Below are 22428 nucleotides of genomic sequence, written 5' to 3'. Positions count from 1 at the left end.
GTCCCGGGAGAAGCGCGCTCCAGGCCACCGCGAAGGTAAATATGAGAAGAGTCGCCTGAAAGTAAACAGGGTATTAAAAGGGATCTGGGAAAGCGAAAGCAGAGCCTGAGAGCTGGAGCACAAAGTCGGGAGCTGGGAGGTGGAGGCGTGGGTCCTTCCTCCAGGAGACAGAGGAGAGCTTTGTGCGCTGGCCTCGCAGCATCTCCGGCTGCGCGAGGCCAGCCTGGGGCCATGCGGGGGCCGCTGCTCTCCACGCTTCTCCTGGCCGCGCTGTTGCAGGTACGTCCTGGCTCTCCCGCCGCTCCGTCCCCTCGGGGGCTGCGGTGGCCCTCATTTCCTCAGGTCAGAAATCAAAAAGGAAGAGAAGATGGGGGAAGTGGAGGGGTGCGTTCCTTGTGGAAATAGCTCCAGACGAGTAGGGAGCCATGTTCTTCTTCTAATCAAGTCCTGTTTTAGTTTATTAGCTTCCGGGAAGAGTGGAAAACGTTGCTCCCTTTTGGGGTAGGGCACTTAATCCTGCTTCTGATATGTTTGAACAGCCCCCAGGTTTTCATAAAATTTATTTTTTTCTTTTTTTAACTGGAGTCTGCCTAGAGCTGGCTGCCCTGCGGGCGGGGTGGGTGGCGGTGCCCCTCTGCTGGCGCCAGGCGGGCAGACTGCATAGAGCTGCTGGAAAAAGTGACCCTGACGTCTCTCTTCAGCTAAGCCTGTGGTTGTTTGAGAACACTTCGGAGCAAACACTTAATATTTTTAAAACATTCTATTTTTTTTTGTCTTTTCTTAACCCATGTGTTTTTCTCTTTTCATGAGACAGAATCAGTCTACAGGATTTTTAAATATTTTGAGCAGCAGACCAAACGGAAGTTTAATTCAATATGAGTGATTCTTTGCTTTAGCATTTTTTTTTAATCAAGACGATTGAAATGGGGTGGCTTATTTTATGGATTTATCTACATGGCGGAGGTTTTTGCTAGTTCAGAGGACAGAGCTTTTGAAACCTGGTATTTTAGAATACAGGGATGTGTGTGTGTGAGTTAATTTGATTGAGGTAGTTAAGCAGCAGATGTATTTTAGAAAACGGGGGGTTGAAAATTGTTATGTATGGAGAGATTTAAGATCTTAAAAGGGTCATAACAAGAATGTCAGTGGTACCATTATGTGGACGGATGGAGAGGTGCTTTTCCCCAGTAGGAGGGAGATGGGGCTGTCTATCACCTGGTCCACTGCTCTTGAGGAAAACGCCTGCCACTTTTATGGATTGAGAACTACAGCATATCCCTAAGCAGCAAGTGTTGCAACAGAGAGAGAGGTGCCCAAAATAAAAAACAAAAACAAAAACAAAAAGAGGTTATAGATACAGCAACAAGCAAATATTATGCTTAATGGCAAAGTTAAGGGTCTGAATTTTTGAAGGGTTTGATAGTACCTACCATGTATAGAAAATCTAATATGTGCCAAGAACTGTGCTTCACACTTTAGTGATTAAGATAATAACTCAAAATAACCTTGCAAAGTTGATATTATTGATCCTTTTTTACAGAGGAGGATTGAAGCTCAAAGATCAAATAAATGAATGTTATCTAAGATAAGCATAGCTCTGTGGTCAAAGCCTTCTTTCTGTTGTATTATTCTGATGATTCTTTTCTTGTCTTAATATTTTGATTTTGAAAACAATAAAAATAGCTGAAGAAAAGAGAAAATCATATGTAATTCTTTCTATTTACCCACATATTTGCCATTTCCAGCACCCTTGATTTCTTCGTATATTTCTAGCATACTGTTGCAATCTTCCCTTCAGGTGGAAGAGCTTCCTTTACTACTACTTGTGAGGCAGGCATGCTAGCAACAGTTGCTCTCAGGTTTTGTTTACCTGGAAATGTCTTTAATTTCACCTTCATTTTTGAAAGATAGTTCCACTGGAGATAGAATCCCAGGTTGACAGTCCCCCCCCAACCCCCCCGCCGCCCCCACCGCCACCTCTTGGCATTGTCTCAGGGTGTGTCTTGTTCTTGTTTTCCTTCTCCCTTTTTAAAGCCATAATATTCTGGTGGTGTTTTAGGGTCACAGCAAATTTGAGAAGAAGGTTTCAGAGATTTCCTGTGTACTGCCTGCTGCTGCACATGCATAGCCTGCCCCCTCCACTCCCTGATTATCAGTGTCTCCCGCAACAGTGGTACCTTTGCTACAACTAATGAACTACATTGTAATAGGAGTTCTACATGAACCTAGTGAACCTACATTGACACATCATAACCATTCATTGTCATTGCTTACATTAGCTTTCACTCTTGGTGGTGTGCCTTCTGTGAGTTTGGGCAAATGCATGATAATATGTATCCACTACTATAGTATCATACAGAGCATTTTCACTTTCCAAAAAACCCTTTGTGTTCTCCCTGTTTATCCCTTCCCTCAACCCCTGACAACCACTGATCTTTTTACTGTCTTCATTGTTTTGCCCTTTCCAGAATGTCATGTAGTTGGAATCATACACTATGTAGAATTTTCCAGTTGATTTCTTTCACTTAGTAATATGCCTGTCTTTTCAAGGCTTGATGGCTCATTTCCTTTAGCACTGAAATATTACTCCATTGTCTGGATGTGCCACAGTTTATCCAGTTACCTACTGAAGGACATCTTGGTTTCCTTCTTTTAATGAGACGTCAGATCACACATTTATTGTTTTTTCTCTTGTATGTAATGCTCTCCCTTTCTTAGACTGATTCCAGGATTTTCTCTCTATCCTTGGTTTTCAACAGTGTTACCTTGTCACCTTGGAGATTATATAGAAATGCTTCAAGAACTAGAAAGATAAACATGTGCCCCCAAGTGGGAAGTTTGGGGAGTGGGCACTTCATTAGAGGAAGCAGCATGAGGAGAAGCCAGCCTGGTCCCTCTTGTCAAGTGCATGGCATGGGAGAAGAGCGCATTGGGCAGTGCAACTAGAGAGGAAGGCGGGAATCAGCGCACATAGGGTTTAGATACCCTGCTCAGAAGTTTGGCCTGTATACTCTTGCCAGTAGGGAGCCACTGATGGGTTTTAAGATGAGAAGTAAAATCAAATACGTTTTTGTTTGTTTGTTGGTGGAGATGCTGGGGACCAACAGATATTTTTTAAAGAGATCCTTAAAAGTGGGAGATTCATTGAAGTGCTTCTTGAGAGAGGGAGACCAGTTAGGAACTTACTGCAGTAGTACTCAGTAGCAGTGAAAATGAGAGAAGAAGGTCTAGTTTTAGGGATATGAGGATGGTAAGAAGGATTAGTTGCTAAATGACTGTAGGAGGTGCGGGAGAGGAAGATGACCTGGATGCCTCCCAACTTCCTACCTCCAGAGTATGGAAACATTGTCTCAGGTGGGTGGGCCAATGGTGAGTGTGTTATGTGAGTGTTCCTGTAGGAGATGCTAGTGGAGATGTCCAGTAGGCAGTCAGCTATGTGGGTCTGAGCTCAGTGGAGTCCTCCTGGATGGAAATTTATATTTGAAGCTGCATAGGGTTAAAAACGAAGGCAAGAGGGTGAGTGAGAGTGGGGCACAGTGAGATCAGCAATCCATTAAGGTCATGAAGCACCCAGGAGCCTAATCTAAGTCAAATTTAGGGTTACAGGAGCCTGCAAAGGAGATTGACAAAATATGTCCAGAGGTAGGGATAGAATTGGGTTGGGGTGACAGGGAGGAGCTGGTGTCATGCAAGTCAAGGGAGAGTGGAGAATTGAGAGTCCTGTGCCTTAGAAAGGGGGGGGGGGTCACGTGGGGACAGAGAGTTCAGGAGCATGAGCCCCGCTGAGAGGCCACTGAGCCTGGCGAGGGGTCCCTGGTAACCATGGCCGAACCTGGACAAGAATGAGGAGCAGGCACTCACTGTTTCTACCCTTGCTATTTCTACTCCTTTCACATTTTGAATTTCCATTGCCCCTCCTCATCCTCCAGAAGCCCAGCATGTATCCTCAAAGTCTATTCTCACATTGTACATTCAACTCAAATAGTAGCTGAAAGTGTTACTCTGGGGAATACATATTTCATCAGTGGTAAGGAAAAAAAATGGCTGAAGATTTAATGGTAGAATTTCAAACAGATACTTTAAAGTGTAGGGTTTTTGAGTTGGAAAGAGGTTTAGATCTCTGGATCAATCTAACTGCTTTCAGTTCCATCAAATAAAAGTTGAGAATTACAGAAATTACTTGCCAGGCTCTGTGCTAAGTGCCAGTAATACACCAGCAAGTGAACCTCAGGTTCCTGTGGTTGCGTAGCTTTATGGCAAGTGGTAAAGACAGGCACTTATTCACAGTTTGAGTACACAGGTAAAAGGGAGCATGGAGAAGTTACAGAAAGTCTTCTGGAAAAGGTGGTAACTCAGTGAGGGAGTGTGAGGGGCTGAAAAAGTTTGTGGGAAGATTGAACAGCCTCAGATATGCAGGGAACCACAGGCATTTTCATTTGCTGGAAGCTAAGGGATGTAAAGAACTCAAGAGACAAGGAGGGCCCTGGATGCTGTGCTCAGGAGCTTGGACCTCCCTGTAGGTCTGTGACCTTCAGGTGTGAGGGAGGAAGGAGATGGAGCAGGCAAGGCTGGGAAACTCAGTGGATGGTGTCACACCATTCACTAAAATGGGGACCAGCTGAAAGCAGTTTCTTGGGGAGAGAAAGTGAGGTCCTTGTGGGACATCAAAGTGGGAGAAATCCTGCAGAAAGGATTGAGCTAGTTGTGAGCCCATGGGGAGAGTCTGGGCTGGAGAGGAGAACCAGATGCAGAGATTCAGTGATCTGTTCAATATCTAATCTGATTTGTGGCAAGACCCGGCCTAGGGAAGGGAGGTAGAAAGGTTCTGGAAGCTCCTGGTTTAAGTACCTTTTCTTCTATTTACTTGATGTGTGACCTGGAGTATCTTAAGCAGTCTGAGCCCCATATTCTTCCTTTGTTACATCAGATCAGATCAGTCACTCAGTCGTGTCTGACTCTGCGACCCCATGAATCGCAGCACACCAGGCCTCCCTGTCCATCACCAACTCCCGGAGTTCACTCAGACTCACGTCCATCGAGTCAGTGATGCCATCCAGCCATCTCATCCTCTGTCGTCCCCTTCTCCTCTTGCCCCCAATCCCTCCCAGCATCAGAGTCTTTTCCAATGAGTCAACTCTTCACATGAGGTGGCCAAAGTACTGGAGTTTCAGCTTTAGTATCATTCCTTCCAAAGAAATCCCAGGGCTGATCTCCTTCAGAATGGACTGGTTGGATCTCCTTGCAGTCCAAGGCACTCTCAAGAGTCTTCTCCAACACCACAGTTCAAAAGCATCAATTCTTCGGCGCTCAGCCTTCTTCACAGTCCAACTCTCACATCCATACATGACCACAGGAAAAACCATAGCCTTGACTAGACGAACCTTTGTTGGCAAAGTAATGTCTCTGCTTTTGAATATGCTATCTAGCTTGGTCATAAGTTTTCTATAGAGTGCATAATTTCCTGTTGCTATTGAAACAAATGACTACAATCTTAGAGGCTCAAAGAGTGCAGATTTATTCTTTTGCAGTTCTGGCCTCTGTAGTCTAAAATCAGAGCTAAAATCAAAGCAGGGCTGTGTTTCATCTGGGGCATCTAGAGGGAATCTGTCCTTTGCCTTTTCTAGCTTTCATAAGCTGCATGCATTCCTTGGCCCGTGACCTCCCTTCAGCAGCGGCCTCATGTTCTCTCTGGTTCTAGCATCACATCTCTGACGCATCTGCCTCTCTCTTTCCCTTATAAGGGAGAGCAGATTGGAGGGAAGAATTGGGAGGATGTGTCTGATCTTGTGAAGTTTGCTATGCTTATTGCATGTCTAAGTGGAGATCTTTTAAGTAGGCAGTTTGAGCCTGCGCTCAGAAGAGAAGCCTGGGTGGAGGTATGAGATACAATGAGGAATGCTGCTTTAGAGAACTTACCCACAGGAAGCTCCAGTGCTCAGAGATGAGAAAAAACCAGAAGAAGAGACTAAGAAGGAGCCATTGATGAGAAAGGAGGAGTAAGAAAGAGTCATGTGTTGGAAGCTGAGGGCAGAAAAGTTTAAGGAGAGACTGATCATGTCAATCGGAGTTCTCCGGTGGCTCAGTGACAAAGAAAGCTGCTATCAAAGCAGGCGATGCGGATTCGATTGCTGGGTTGGGAAGATCCCCTGGAGAAGGAAATGGCAACCTGCTCCAGTAGTCTTGCCTGGGAAATTGCATGGACCCATGGACTGGGGAGCCTGGTGGGCCACAGTTCATGGGGTCACAAAGAGTCTGACGTGACTGAGCATGCATGCACGATCATGTCAAATACTGATACATATTATTACAACTTACCACGCTGTATTCTAGTATTAATAATTTGGGTGAAATCTATTTCTAGAAAACCTCTGAAATTGGTTTGAGGAACCATTTCTAACACCACCTTTATTGTCCAATGAAGTTCTGCTGCAGGGCCCAGGATGCTGGGCTGTCGGACACAGCAGTTGAAGGAAGTCCTGCAGAGGGGGCAGAAGGGCACCATCGAAAGCAGTTTTGTCACTGGCCCTGTCAGTGCCCCCGTCGGAAGCCCAGCTGCCCTCCTGGAGTGAGCCTGGTGAGAGATGGCTGTGGATGCTGTAAAATCTGTGCCAGGCAGCCAGGGGACACCTGCAATGAAGCTGACCTCTGTGACCCCCACAAAGGGCTGTACTGTGACTACTCAGCAGACAGGCCTAGGTACGAGACCGGAGTGTGTGCATGTAAGTGTTTCCTTCTGGACCGGCTGGAAGATGTTGAGTCTAGACAGGACTTATTTCTGCAGTTTTTACATTGGAATAATCATCTTCATTTGACTAAATCTAAGGGGGGCTTAGTTCTCATGCACCAGTGAGACTGGCCTTGTCATATTGAACACATCTGAACTGAGCAGATGTTACACACACGTTCAGAAACCCGTTTTATTGCATTGAAATGATCTTGAAGTTCTTTTAGTGATAAAAATAGGAGAAATTATATAAACAGTCTGACTTATTAAAATGGCAAAAAGGACAGTTTTTGTTATACTATCAAATGCAATCTGAATTCAGCCTTTTGTGTACTTGAAAAATATTCTTTCTTAATATGTAAGGATATATCTCTAGTATTGATATACTGCTTTAATCTCAGCCTTCCGAACTAACCATCAAGTTACTGTACTTTTTACTGAGGCAGATTTGTAAGAAAGAGGGCGGGGCACCCCAAATCTCAATTGGGCCCTCAGCTTTATGAAGGGAGGGGCGTAGCTCTGGAGACTGGAGTGCGCTCAGTTGCTTCAGTCATGTCTGACTCTCTGCGACCTTCTAGACTGTAGCTCGCCAGGCTCCTCTGTCCACTGGGATTCTCCAGGCAAGAATACTGGAGTGGGTTGTCATGCTGTCCTCCAGAGGACCTTCCGGACGCAGGGATCAAACCCGTGTTTCTTATGTCCCCTGCATTGGCAGGCGGTTTCTTAACCACTAATGCCACCTGGGGAGACTGCTCAAGACCATCTAAATCTATGCCTTGACAATAATCGAGGATGCTGATTTATTTAGGAATAAAAAGTAAAATTTCTAAGGGAAGGGGAAATATTCATGTCAACTGAGTTGTTAGGTTACTCTGTAGAGCAGTCTAAGTGGGAAGATTAATTACTAGCAGAAGTTAGGTTGTGAGTGTTGGGTGAGGGCACGTCTCTGGAGCTGGGGTGAATGTGTGGAATCATTCAAGTTCAGGAGCCTGACACCTCTGTCAGTTCAGTTCAGTCACTCAGCGTGTCTGACTCTTTGCGACCCCATGAACCGCAGCATGCCAGGCCTCCCTGTCCATCAGCAACTCCTGGAGTCCACCCAGACCCATGTCCATGGAGTCGATGATGCCATCCAACCATCTTGTACTCTGTCATCCCCATTCTTCTCCTGCCCTCAGTCTTTCCCAGCATCAGGGTCTTTTCCAGTGAGTCAGCTCTTCACATGAAGTGGCCAAAGTATTGGAGTTTCAGCTTCAGCATCAGTCCTTCCAATCAACACCCAGAACTGATCTCCTTTAGGATGGACTGGTTGGATCTCCTCGCCGTCCAAGGGACTCTCAAGAGTCTTCTCCAACACGACAGTTCAAAAGCACCAATCTTTAGCACTCAGCTTTCTTTATAGTCCAACTCTCACATCCATACATGAGCACTGGAAAAACCATAGACTTGACTAGATGGACCTTTGTTGGCAAAGTAATGTCTCTGCTTTTGAATATGCTGTCTAGGTTGGTCATAACTTTCCTTCCAAGGAGTAAGCATCTTTTAATTTTATGGTTTATTATATTGATTATCTCTGGGTTCAGATTCTGAACTCTGTCTGTGGAGTGACCTTGGACAAGTTGCCTAACCTCTCTGTGGCTCAGTTATATCGTATGTACTTTCTATCTTATAGAGTTCTTAGGAAGGTCAAATGAAATGATGACACAAAACCCCAAATATCTGGTATCACAATATCTGGTATGTAGTAAATTCTCAAAAATGTAACTTCATGTACAGTATGATGAGTATCATTACAGAGCACAGCCATGAGAATGGGGGTGGGGATGATCTATAACTGGGGTCACAAACTGTGACTCTGGGACCAAATCTGGCCCACAGTCTGTTTCTGTAAATGACGTCTCATCAGAGAAGCACCATGCCAGTTCAGTTACATATCGTCTGTGGCTGCTTTATAGTAGCAGCATCTAGTAGTTGCGACAGAGACCAAATAGTCTATAAAGGCCATATAACTTTACAGAGAATGTGCTGATTCATCATACAGAACAATGGTTTTCAACCTTTTTCTTGGTCTGAGGATCCCTTTAGTCTTATAAATTAATAAGGACCCAAAGAGGTTCTGTTTATCAATTATTTCTTGGCATTTAATGGGTTAGAAATGTAAAACTATTTACTAATTCATTTGAAATGAAATAACCTGCCCATTGCAAATTAATAGAAATAATATTATTTGTGAAAGAACTTACCTTAAAAACAAAGAAAAATTTAGAGACGAGTGAAAGTGGAATTGTTTGACATTTTTGCAAATCTCTCTAATGTCTTACATCTGCTTCTGCATTCAGTATATTGCTATATGTTGTTTTAGATTGGAATATATGAAGGGATTCCAGCCTCACACAGATATATTGCTGGAAAAGGAAGGAATGTTTTAACTTTTCAAATAATTATATTTTTCTCATATTATAACTGGAGTTTTGAAAAATTAGCTGCATCACTGCTAATCATGTGGACTCTGAAACCACGTTGATGAACTTATCAGACTCTGTGACATTAAAATACATTGGTTTAGTCAAAGACCCACTTGGAACAGGGCTTTTCCTCATGCATAATTTTATAACAATAGCATATACTAGTTATTTGGAAAATATCAGTTTGGAACAATGATTTTTTTTCTTTTTTAAATCACATTATTTAGTGCCAAACTCATCAGAAAAGCCTACATCTTGGGTAGCTATGAAGATCTCAGTGTTGGACATAAGTTTTCCAGAATTCTGATTTTTGCTCGACAGCCTTAAATTCTGTCATTGGCGATAAGTACTGTCAGTTGTTTTCCTTGAAGTTATAGGCTCACCTTGTTGATTTTTAAGAAAATATCTGCCAAATACCCAAGTCTGAATAACCATGATGTGTCGCTCAGTCACTTCTTCCGGGGAAATTACCACTAAAAATGTGGCTAGTTAGGCCCACAACTGAAACGGTAACCTAGGTGCTTCTCCTCCAGATAACTATCGTACTTTGGTACAGTATTCACAGGAAAGCCCTATGCATACTTCCTGTTTTTTCACATGGAATATTAAAACGATGTTTTGATCATTAAGATTTAATAAAATTTGTGTTGTTAAAGACATTCTTAGTAAAACTAAGAACTCTTTTTTAAAAAAAGTATACTTATGTACAAATGCATAGCAAGGAAAAATACAGTGGCTAACATGTACAGCCTGACTCATTCTAAGGTGCCAGCAGCCATTTGAGCCACCACTCCTTTTGCACGTTCGGTGCAAATATCAACTGAGTGAACAAAGTTGGTCACGTCTGGTACTCTGAAAAAGTTTTGACCTTCCAGTTCTGTGAAAGGGCCTCAGGTACTGCCCTTTCAGATGGACCACACTTTGTGAGAACTGCTGATCCACGTCAAGATACCCCTCAGAGGAAGTGAACATTTTCTTCCAGTTCTCTTAAAAACAAAATCAGTTACTGTGCAGTATTGTAAACAGATTATGATTTCTTCATCCATTCACTTACCCCAACTTTCTAGGACAATATCCCAGCCTATTAGTGAACATCTGGGGATATGTGTCTCACCAGCCGTCAGCTCAGCTCTGAGGTTTACAGTCATCCCAGTGCTGTATTCATCCCAGTGCTGTATTATGGGGGTTTCCAGATGGCACTGGTGGTAAACAACTGGCCTGCCAATGCAGGAGATGTAAGAGATGCATGTTTGATCCTGGTTTGGGAAGATCCCCTGGAAAAGGAAACGGCAACCCATTCCAGTATTCTTGCCTGGGAAATCCCATGGACAGAGGAACCTGGTGGGCTACAGTCCGTGGGGTTGCAGAATCGGACCTGACTGAAGTGACTTAGCACGCAGCACGCACACAGTGCTGTATTCATAGTGGTGTTTTTTTGTTTGTTTGTTTTTTACTGCAGAACAGGGTCTGAATTTTGAAGGTGATCACTTGGGGCGGATTATCTCCAAATCTAATGAAAATGTCTCATGTTCACTTTTTACAGATGTTCTGTGAAGGAGGTTCCAGATGGGACCAAGGAAATTGAGAACTACATAAAGGAGAGAGCAGTTTGCTCTAGGGTTTTCAGCTGGAGGTCTAGACAAGCAGTTACAGTTCTTTGGTGGTTTTGTTCTTTTCTCCTTTCAGATCTCATCGCTGTGGGATGTGAGTTCAACGGGGTGCATTATCAGAATGGCCAGGTGTTTCAGCCCAGTCCCCTGTTCAGCTGCCTGTGTGTCAGCGGGGCCATCGGATGCACACCTCTGTTCATACCAAAGCTGGCCAAGAGGCACTGCTCTGGGGCTAAAGGTGGAGAGAAGACTGATCAGTCAAAATGTGGCCTGGGGTCGTCACAGAAACAGCTCTCAACAAGCTACAAAACAATGCCAGGTGCTGGTTATGTAGAACTAGTTCTCACGTCCGACTTGCCTGGTTTTCTTTCGTGTTCCTTTTATGTACCAAGGGACTCAGTATGCACTTACTGATGGGTGGTCAGTGTGAGATTTAGTTTGAGTGTGCCATTGTACTTGGTCTTTGCCTCAGGCAGGTATGCTTTAAGTATCTGGAAAGGGAATTTTATAGAGTTTTAGATTTTTTTCCTTTTTTTTTTTTTTGTTTTGGTCAGGTGGCTTTGCAGGAAGGATCTCAGTTCCCCAACCAGGAATTGAACCCAGGCCATGGCAGTGAGAGTACTGAATCTTAACCACTAGAGAACTCCCAAACTATTCCAGTTTTCTACTAGGTCAGGAAATTCTTCTAAATTACTACCTCTACTTATTTCCATTTAACCTCTCAGGGCTTCCCAGATGGTGCTAGTGGTAAAGAACTCGCCTGCCAGTACAGGAGATGTTAAGAGATGTGGGTTCAATCCCTGGATCAGGAAGATCCCCTGGTGGAGGGCATGGCAACTCACTCCAGTATTCTTCCCTGGAGAATCCCACAGACAGAGGAGCCTGGCAGACTATAGTCCATAGGGTTGCAAAGAATTGGACACAACTGAAGTGACTTAGCATGCTCATGCATAGGAAAACTGACCGAATATTGTTGACATGTACCCTAGCCTGGAAAAACTTTCATTTGTATTATTATGGGCAAGAAGTATGAACTATCCAGTTCCAATACAACTCTTCTGTATGGTAAAAGCAGAAATGAAAGGCTACTGATTAAAAATATTAGAGGGTATGTGTTGAATTTGTAAATATTTCTAAAAATAGATAAAATTACCCTTTCCTTCACTCTGAAAGTGAAGCTTAATAATCACCAGCCTCTAAATAAATGTGCATACAGGCATCCTTAAGTAGGTTGCCCAGGTATGTGAGGAGTCAGAAACTTATAGTGAGATTTTGCATTACTCAGCTGGAGCACCTGGCCATTTATAGTTGGTGTCACTGTATTCGTGACCCTTGTATTTGGTCTGCTCTGAGTTAGCACCTTATTTAGGTGCTGGGGTTTTTGGGGGGACAGAGTTTTCAAAATTGCCAGCAGCTGAAGCACAGGTGAAGGACTCAAAAGGGGGCAAAACTCATGCCTGTTATTATTCACATCCGTGTTTTCATCCAGAAATCAAGACTGGCTTTTTCTTGAAACTTAAAGCTTAGTAAATGAAAGGTGCCATGGAAATATGGAGTATTTATATATGCTAAAGACTCCTAAATTCACTTGTGTTATGGGAATAGTTAATAAAAGCAACCACAATCAGAGAAATAGGTTTTAGATCTTTAAAACCTAATATTTAAAGGGGGAACATCCTCTGGGATTCCAATTATGACTGTTAATTCAAAAAAAATTTAACAGGCTATGGCAAATAGGCATTTACCATATGTGGCTTTTCAGCTAACAGCCTGATACTACTAATGCTGTAAAACTTTTTAAAATTATAAGACAAATTCTTTTTTCCAAATAGACAAAATCAGTTGATTTTCTGCATTGAATCTGTGTGACAAGTTTTTAGGACCCATTTGTGAACCTCCCTGATGAGACCAACTTAGAGCAGCAGTTGTCCCCAGGTCATTGGAAAAGACTCTAATGCTGGGAGGGATTGGGGGCAGAAGAAGGGGACGACAGAGGATGAGATAGCTGGATGACATCACCAACTCGATGGACGTGAGTTTGAGTGAACTCCGGGAGTTGGTGATGGACAGGGAGGCCTGGCGTGCTGCGATTCATGGGGTCGCAGAGTCGGACACGACTGAGCGACTGAACTGAACTGAAAGGCCTTTGGATCAAAGTCAAATTGGTCTCATTTGTAAAGTTAGAGTGGCTTCAGTGGATTCACTTGGAACCTGGTGGAGGACACATCAGATGGTCATTCTTAGTGGTTAGTGCTTTGCTACAAAAAATTAGACTCTCCCAAGTGCTGTTTATTAATATATATATATAATTAATATATATATTATTAATAATAAAGACCTAAATTTGTTTCAGAGGAAGTATACGTTCAGTTTAATATCTCTTGCTTACCTTTAAAACTGTACTTACGGGCCCAAACAAGCTTGGCTTTTAAAGTGAAGCACAAGGACACACACATACTTTAAGATGTATTTGTCTAGTAACTTAGTTAATTCCAGAGTCCACGGTTGGAATCTAGCTTTTACTTGGACAGCAGGAAGCATGCAATGACTTGATGCCTCTATGCTTTACTCACTGCTCATTAGACACTAAACTTTTACAATTTCTTCCAGTTTTCTTGCCCTTAAATGGATGCTAAGCACATTTCCTGAACTGCAGCTCTTGGCTTAACTCTGAGGGGGATTACTGGTAACACGACAATCTAAGCTGCCTTTATTTATTGCAGATGCGCCAGGCTTTTACCCTGCTTCCTGCGCTGATGCCTTTAAACTGCTGCCTGCCTTCCAGGTATCTCCATTTTTCTGCTTCCTCTCCCTCAGTTGTGTGTGCAGTTGCAAGATGCTACTGTAATAAAACTGACAAAGTATCAAAGTATCATTGTATTCAAAGACAGCATATACTTCCAAGTGACTGATATTTCCTATCAAGAAGGCATGGGGAGCAGTCCTTTTTAAATTGACATTTTAAAGTAACGTAGCCAGCATTTTGCTGTGTTCAATTGCAGACTCAAATCTCTACCTTACTTCGGAAGCACCCACTTTAGGATGTATATTAACCTGAAGGAAATGCTTTCCATTCATTCTGAAGTGGCAGGCAATGTCTAGACAATGGAAAGGTTAGGCCTAATACCACAGGGAATTTAACAATTAAACTGAATAAAATAGATGGCACATTTTTCATGACTTAGTATATGATTATTTAGTGTAGAGAATCTTCTAAAGACTAGATTTTTAAGTGGTGAAAAAAATAACTGGTCTCATTGACAGTTGAATTCTCAGATTTAACTTTTGTATTTTAGATTTTAATATAACCATGAAATTTAATAAGACCACATTGTCTGATTAATATCCTGAATTCCCTAATCTGACTCATGTCTGTTTCAACATCTGTTGAAAATATCATCAAGCATAAGCCAAGAAGCAGAGAAAAGGTGGCTGTCCATCAAAGTATACGCTTGTTTAGTACTCAGGGGGTGGGCTAAGCAGCAAGAAGTAAATGGATATTTTACCCAGTTTCTCAAAGATAATGCATTTTTATTCCTAAGCTACTGGACTATAATATTTGGTCAAAAGATAATTTGGGGAGTAGGGAAAATAGAATAATTAATTAGACCATCAGCTTAATTTATTCAGAGTTACATTATATAAAGTTCAGATCTGTAAACTATTAGCTTAAAAGTCAGGATTAAAAATTATCTGCATGAGTACATACATATTTAAGTACATGTACTCCCCTTCCTCTATTTTAGCATATAGGAATCTCCCACTGATTTGGAAAAGAAAATGTCTTGTGCAAGCAACAAAGTGGACCCCTTGCTCCAGAACATGTGGGATGGGAATATCTAACAGGGTGACCAATGAAAACAGCAACTGTGAAATGAGAAAAGAGAAAAGACTGTGTTACATTCGGCCTTGTGACAGTAATATATCAAAGACAGTAAAGGTAAAGTTTAATTATATTTAACTGCATTATAATTCAATATTGAGACTCTTGAAAAGTGTGAGTATGTGTATGTGTGTGTTCTGGAGGTATTTGTTAATAAAACCACTTCATGAAACTCCTAGAGTCAAACCATCTTGAAGGAAAGCAAATATTAACTAGCTGCACTTTGTGGGAAAAATTTTCATCGAGCAGGGAGAAAATGTTAACCTGTGGATTCTAGAATATTCTAACAACGTAATAGTTGGGTCTCGATCAGTCTGATTTGTTGTGGTACCCCACCATGTATACTGTTTAGGAGAAGATCTTTTTCAGATTCTTTTTCCTATATTAATTTTATGTAGTGGAATCAGAACCATCAATAAAAGATTTTGGTTGCTACACTGTAATTATGAAAACAAACATATGAACAGCAGAGCAGTTCTGATCTTAAGTTATATATCACCAGCTTGGAGAGGGAACCATACCATTTCCAGAATGCTTTGCTTAGTTACTGCTTCCCAAAGGACTGTAATGTCATAATACACACTCTAAGGTTGCTTGGTGTAACTAGAGCTGGTCCTGTTTCTGGAACTAAGCAAGATGACCGTCTTGAGACTAATTTTTAGAAATGCTACAAAACCAGTCTTACCCCAAGTTATTCCCTATCAGAAAGTTGACAGTTTCAAAGGGATTAAGATGTTTATTCATCTATCCATTTACTTAAACTGTGGTAGCTAATTCTCTAAGTCTTGGCCCTTGACATTAAACAAAACAAAGATTTTCATTTATTGTGGAACTAAGTGAAAGGCAGATAAGAAAAAAACACTGGGGCGTGGATGGAGGATGCACAGGGAGGACTTTCAAAGTCCTCTTGTGGGAGGGAATTTTAAGGTCAAAAAGGGCTGGACATGACTGAATGCAACTATTAACACCCTATTAATATTAATAAATATTAATATTAATAAAATGCAACTATTAATGCCCTAAATGCAACTACTTTCTGTGTGTATGTATAATAGTCTCTATTCTATGAAGTATCACTTTTCTGAACTATTATAATCAAGTTTAAAGAGTGACTGCTTAATGTTATCAAGTTTAAAGAGTGACCACTTAATGTTATATATCTTTTCAGATTCCCAAAGGAAAAACGTGCCAACCTACTTTCCAACCTGTCAAAGCTGAAAAATTTGTCTTTTCTGGATGCGCAAGCACTCAGAGTTACAGACCCACTTTCTGTGGCATATGCTTGGATAAGAGATGCTGTGTGCCTAATAAGTCTAAAATGATTACTGTTCAATTTGATTGCCCAAATGAAGGGTCATTTAAATGGAAGATGCTGTGGATTACATCTTGTGTGTGTCAGAGAAACTGCAGAGATCCAGAGGATATATTTTCTGAGCTCAAGATTCTATAAAATGAAGCACAAGGAGGAAAAGTTAAGGTTAATCATGTTATTACATCAAAATTTAAAATGGTATTAAGAGGGTAGCAAATTTGCCTTATTAGTTTAAAACAGTAAGAATGCCTGGATGTTCTCAGATAACTGTATTTAAAGCATTAGCTTAAAAAAAGGTTCTCCTAAAAATATATGTAAAATATGAAAACCTTAAAATTGAGCTCTTAAAATGTATAGTTATGTAATGGTTCTGTCTGCATATTCCATGAAATGAAAAATTATACAATTTACAAGAGAACATTTTATCCTATAAGATTTTCTAGATTAAATCTTAAACAGGAGTAAGATTAAGCTGTAAATATATTTATTATTTCCATTGCCCTATCCTGAATATCAATTAAGATTTCTTTTGGAAGGAAAAAATGGAACTTCTTTGACCACTGTTGACAGTTATCTAAATTTTTATACCAAACTGTAAAAAATTTGATTTCCAAGGTAAGAACCAAGAGCAGTACACTTACTTTGAAAAGGAAATAAATTAAAAAAAGAACACTAAAGAAAGCACACAAGATTTTTTTTTGGCTTGAAAATAAATTTTCTCAAAATTACTTCCTTAAATGGTAAGTCCATCAGTGAATTTGAAATATATAATAAATTAATGCTGAAGACTAAAACTGGAGATTTATAGTAATTGGAACACTTTCACTAGACTATTAAATTTACTGCAAAGTTTCAAAGAAAGTATCAAGCTTAATAATATTCTGTTTGCTATATAAATAGTGACAATCAAAACTGATAACAAGGAAGTTTTAAAATGTGAACATTTATTATTACAAAATCAACTGGTTTGATTAAAAAAACATTTTATAATAACTTAATACAAATACAATTGTAAACTGTGATTCTTTTGAGTGCAAACAAGTGGTTACCCAAAGAAGAAATAAAACCTCCTTAAATTGTAATAAAATCTATTCCTGAAGTTAGTGGCTGTTACAAAAGAAATATTTATATTATGTTCTACTCCTGTATTTACTTTTAAAGAGTCAGAATTTAAACAGACTATGAAAACAAATTATAAATATAAAAATATCTGTACAAGATTTTTTTTATTACAGACATGATTATCTCTGTATAAATGACTAAATATGAGACTATAAATAAAGTAAAATGTTGAGCTCTGTTCTCTTAATTTTAGAAAACAAGACTGTTTTGGAAGACAAATGTTTGACGTTAGGGCACTAGTACTTGATGATACCATTGTGTGAAATCAGCCAACAAATTGTAATTAAATGGAAACCATTCTAAAGACAGTCTTCCCAATATGAAAAACACATTAGGCTTTCTGAATCACAAAAATTCTGAAACAGAAAGGTAAAGGGGTAAAAAATGTGCAATTAAAAAAAAAAAGTTTTATCTTTGGGGTTTCTTTTTCACATAGCTACGTTTAGTCTAGGTAAATCTTCCACAGGCATGCTTTTTGTGGCATCCAGTTGGTTATATTCCTGTATAAGTGCTGATAAAGATGACACGGCTTCTGTGAAACAGCTTTCCTCCATCCCTTCGATTTGTAGATAGTGATGAAGATGAGCCTATAAATAAAAAAACCAATGCTGACCAGTTTTAGGAATTTAATACAGACAACTATCCTATAATGTAAATATTCTTATTAAAATGATAGTTCACTCAGCTTTACAAGGGAAATGAGAACCCAAATCCTACAAACCCATGAGATTTCTCATTTAGAGTGTGAGTAAGCCTCTCCTCTTCAGTTAAAATCAATACATTGATACAGCAAACAGGATCACGCCTGATTTATATTAGTTCTGTATTGCACGCCTGTAATTCTTGAGAATACTCCTTGCGTGTGCTTAGTCGCTCAGTCGTGTATGACTCTTTGCGACTCCATGGACTGTAAACAGCCAAAATAAACACACAGTTGAAAGGTGTACTGATGGTTACCTTCTTCTTGTAGAGCCTTAAGAATCTCTCTCTCAGTTCTATGAAGGTAGGCTTCACGCACGTGTTGTTTGCTAATGCTAATAATGAATGGGAATGGCCCACGGGAGGTACTGAACACAAGCTGGTCTTCCAGCCTTCTTGATTCCAGGAGACAAACTGTAGAGAAGGTTTTAATCTGAGATGGAAAAACTCAAAGGTAAGAATTAAAGTGCTAAAATGTCTGCCATATTATGGCCGCCCACATTAGTTAAACTAGGATGTTACTAATGGTACCATTCTAAGTGCTTAGATTATAATGTAGGTTATCTAATTTTTAATACTAGCAGTATCAAAGTATAGTCTGACAGTGAACTAAGGGATGTTAAATTGGCTGTAATGGTGATTCAAGAAGCTAGAAACATTCTTTAACATTAGAAATCTGGGGATGAAAAGAAAAAAAGGTATTATAATTTTCCTTGCTTTGAAATTCAATAAAGCAACTTCACTAAAAGACTGTCAATAAATAGTAAAAGAAACTAAGAAGCAGTGTAGTAGTGGTGGTGATAATAAACACAACAATAGTTAAACTTCCTGAACACTTACACATTAAATGATGAGAAGATAACATCTCATCATTTAATGTGCATAACATAATTAACAACTTTGGACTATTATTTTTTTCTAAATTTGAGGAAAAATAAGGCTCAGGATGGCTAAGTAGCTTGTCAAGGTCACACTTCAGTTGAAGTTCACAACGCTACTTAACTACATGCTCCACAGCTGCAAACAGCACACATAACACGTTATCTTGAGAAGTATAAAATCGAACCTTTCGATGTTTCTGCGAAGATCAGAAATTTGTACATTTCCTCTAACCATGAGGGCACAGGCGAGGTAGAGACTATGTCTGGGGTCAGCTCGGATTAGCTGGTGATCTTTACTAAAGGCATCTGAAAACATCTGATCCAGCCTAGAACAATGGAAGAGTCACTGTTGCTACAAATACTGTATCACTCTTCTATCTGTGACTATAAGATGAAAAGACGGTCATCTGTAGGTAAATAAACCACACACAATTATATTCTGAATCTCAGCTATCATTTTCTCAAAGCAATCTGGGTAAATACGAGGAGAGGAAATCAAGCAATTGTGAGGGGGCTGATAAAGCTTCTGCAATATACTGGTGATTTCAGATAGCTACAAAATGTTGACTAAATCATCAGTTAACTCTGTAGTACTAATGTCTAAAACTTACATCACTATCACTTAGTTCAATATGCTTATCTACTTCATAATATCAGAACTATCAAAACTAGTTAAAAACCTATTAAGGCTACTGTCTATAAAATATATCACAAATTAGTTAGGAATAATTAAGAGGAAACTATCAAAGGACCATACTAAGTTCTCTAAAAGAGACACAACTTTCTACTATTATTCCTGAAAACGGATACTTTTAAGTGAATGAAGTCTTTTAACTTCTTTTATTCTTTAAAGAGAGGAAGATAAAAGTGACTGATGAAGTTTATATAATAATACAGGCTCCCAGGCCTTTAATATGGCCCAAGTCTGATTCTTAAATCCTACTTAACTCAATACAAGTATGATTAAGTTCTTTTGATAACTCTAGCCAGAACTCTGTGTGTTGAATCTGCAGACTGTCTAGGAAGAGCCACAGAAATTGCACTATGCTGCCATTTCATTCAGTAGATATTTACTAAATGCCAAACACCATTCTAGGTGCAACAGACCCAGCAGTGAACAACAACAATTCCCTACTCTACTGGAGGCTATATTCTATTCTCATTCTTCTCTAGTAAGAAGGATAGAGGACTCTCTCAGTGGATGGTGAGCTTTGGAGGACTTATGATTCCTCTACTGTGTTCAAAATTTTGGTATGTGCTTTTGGACATTTAATCCAGAAAAGGTTAAGAACCACTATACAATAAGCAGGCAAACTCATTCTTGATTTACTATTTGTCAAAAAACTTAACAATTAGCAAGGAGCTATTTATAGTTCTTGGCGTATTTATATTTACACTAGAAATAAGGAATCTAAAGGAGCATATACACATTCCAATATGTGTTTTTCTATTTTCATTGATAAAAACGGACTAGATGACATTTATTAATACAAAGCACAACCAAAAATCATTCTTAGTTATTGGAGACTACTAATACATTAAAGTTTTAAAACTATGCCTTTTAACAGTGTAATTTTAAAACAATTTATCATTTGCTTAAGGATAAATATGTTTGTATGTAGATATGGTGGCCTTTGAAATACCTCTAGTATAGCAGAGGCAAAAAGGAGACGAACACAAAGCTAGAAAGAGCATTGTGATTAGTTTCTTAAGAGTCTAACATTTTTAAAGTTCTCTACAGATTTTCCTAACATGTTTTAATTAAAAATAAACCTTTAACAAGTTATAATTATATAAACAAACATTTTAAATGTTGACATGGTATTTTTATCAAAATATACCAAGGAGGATTATGCTGAACTTAATTAGAAATTACATGTCTTTAGCTTTTAAGGATTAACTTTAAATGTCTGGATAATCATTACTGTACAATATAGAGTTTGCACCACTTTACCTTCTGTATGTCCACAGTGAAGGTGTATCTTTCACCAATATACTCATTTTTAATATGCTGGGCTGATAATAAAAGCAAACGTTTATGGTTGACTCCCATGTTCAATAAACTGTGCAAGTTGCTTAAGCTCATTAGCATCTCACACAGAAAAAGAGACTGTGCCTACTAGTTGGCATAGTTGGCTATTTGCTCAAATAAAATTTAATCAATATCACTGTGACATTCCACAATATAGAATTAGCTTGACAAAATTTAAATTTAAACTCTTAAAAAAAGATCTGTAATCTAGTTTTCACTTTATCACTTACATACTTCCCTCTAAAAGAGTTTATTTTATTTTTTGGGCTGTACAGTGAAGCATGAGGGATCTTAGTTCTCCCAATAGGGATGGAACCCAGGCTGCCTGCAGTGGAAGCTTGGAGCCCTAACCACTGGACTGCCAGGGAATTCCGATTTTCCTCTAACAGAGTCTGACAAGACCTTTTTCCTCAGTCAACTGTGAATGTCAGTGTGACCTTATCAAGTTCATCATCACTGTATATACTATGTATTATTCAACTACATTTTTTGTTAAGTAAATTGATATAACTTTTATACTTAAATTACAAAACAAGGTATTCTGGAAATGATATATAACAACTGTAACAGAGAAAATCAGGAAAGGAGTACGTCAAGGCTGTATATTGGCACCCTGCTTGTTTAATTTATATGCAAACTACATCATGAGAAATGCTGGACTGGATGAAGCATGAGCTAGAATCAAGATTGCTGGGAGAAATATCAATAACCTCAGATGTGCAGGTAACACCACCCTTATGGAAGAAAGCAGAGAGGAAATAAAGAGCCTCTTGATGAAAGTCAAAGAGGAGAGTGAAAAAGTTGGCTTAAAACTCAACATTCAGAAAACTAAAATCATGGCATCTGGTCCCATCACTTCATGGCAAATAGATGGGGAGACAATGCAAACAGTGAGAGACTTTAGACAGCATATTAAAAAACAGAGACATTACTTTGCCAACAAAGGTCCAAACATTCAAAGCTATGGTTTTTCCAGTAGTCATGTATGGATGTGAGAATTGGACTATAAAGAAAGCTGAGTGTTGAAGAATTGATGCTTTTGAACTGTGGTGTTGGAGAAGACTCTTGAGAGTCCCTTGGACTGCAAGGAGATCCAACCAGTCCATTCTAAAGGGAATCAGTCCTGAATATTGACTGGAAGGACTGATGCTGAAGCTGAAACTCCAATCCTTTGGCCACCTGATGCAAAGAACTGACTCTTTTGAAAAGACCCTGATGCTGGCAAAGATTGAAGGCAGGAGGAGAAGGGGATGACAGAGGATGAGATGGTTGGATGGCATCACTGACTCAATGGACATGAGTATGAGTCAACTCTGGAAGTTGGTGATGAACAGGGAGGCCTGGCGTGCTGAAGTCCATGGGATCGCACAGAGTCGGACACAACTGAGCGACTAAACTCAACTGAATAGAGCAATATCTGTAGGCCTTCTACGGTGCTAGACTGTGGTAAGAGCTTTAAAAGATACTCATATTTAATACACCCAAAACACATATGAGGTAGGTACTTTGACTCTCATTTTTAAAGATGAGAAAACTAAAAGTTCGTCTCCTGCCCAAGGTCCTGTAATGAGTGACAGAGTTAGCATTCATGCTTAAGTATGTCAGACTTCAAAGCTGTTAAATCTATTTCAATAAAAATCATATCTTTAAAATTCAGTTATTAGATTTAATTTCAAACAACTTAATATTCAGATTTTTAA

The 22428-nt window shown here is 39.7% G+C and overlaps 2 protein-coding genes across 27 annotated transcripts in view; one reads left to right on the top strand and one right to left on the bottom strand.

The window, feature by feature from the left end:
* Positions 1 to 95: 95 nt before the first annotated feature.
* On the top strand, positions 96 to 17288 carry CCN6 (cellular communication network factor 6). 6 transcript variants are annotated; one of them, XR_015132829.1, is made up of 6 exons: positions 96 to 279; positions 6422 to 6719; positions 10876 to 11118; positions 13523 to 13584; positions 14546 to 14739; positions 15851 to 17288. XR_015132829.1 is itself a non-coding variant. In XM_086317234.1 (5 exons), the coding sequence occupies exons 1-5, from the start codon at positions 232 to 234 to the stop codon at positions 16130 to 16132; spliced, it is 1065 nt and encodes a 354-aa protein (XP_086173360.1). In that variant the 5' UTR covers positions 96 to 231; the 3' UTR covers positions 16133 to 17288. The 6 variants fall into 6 exon arrangements, 3 of the variants coding, with proteins under 3 accessions (XP_086173360.1, XP_086173362.1, XP_086173361.1); XR_015132830.1 differs by having other exon boundaries at positions 183 to 279; positions 6422 to 6696; XR_015132831.1 differs by lacking the exon at positions 6422 to 6719 and having other exon boundaries at positions 15851 to 16675.
* Positions 16922 to 22428, bottom strand: part of TUBE1 (tubulin epsilon 1) — a 21211-nt gene continuing 15704 nt past the window's right edge. For 6 of the 21 annotated variants that reach the window (XR_015132823.1, XR_015132817.1, XM_086317228.1 and 3 more), the window contains 3 exons: positions 18882 to 19022; positions 18074 to 18248; positions 16922 to 17703 (listed from right to left, as the gene is read on the bottom strand). Coding sequence is in view for 6 of the 21 variants with exons in the window: in XM_086317228.1 (XP_086173354.1) it covers positions 17545 to 17703; positions 18074 to 18248; positions 18882 to 19022 (475 nt within the window). In the remaining 15 variants the exon portion in view is untranslated. Of the gene's footprint in view, positions 17704 to 18073; positions 18249 to 18881; positions 19104 to 22428 lie in introns of all 21 variants that reach the window. The other 15 variants (XR_015132813.1, XR_015132826.1, XR_015132820.1 and 12 more) reach the window with 4 other exon arrangements.

This window comes from Bos grunniens, chromosome 9 (genome assembly GCF_055505025.1).
Source record: "Bos grunniens cultivar Pamir isolate PY7600 chromosome 9, Bosgru_T2T1.0, whole genome shotgun sequence".
Lineage (NCBI taxonomy): Eukaryota > Metazoa > Chordata > Mammalia > Artiodactyla > Bovidae > Bos > Bos grunniens.
The sequence above is the reverse complement of the archived record's forward strand: the minus strand, read 5'-3'. Positions and strand labels throughout refer to the sequence as shown.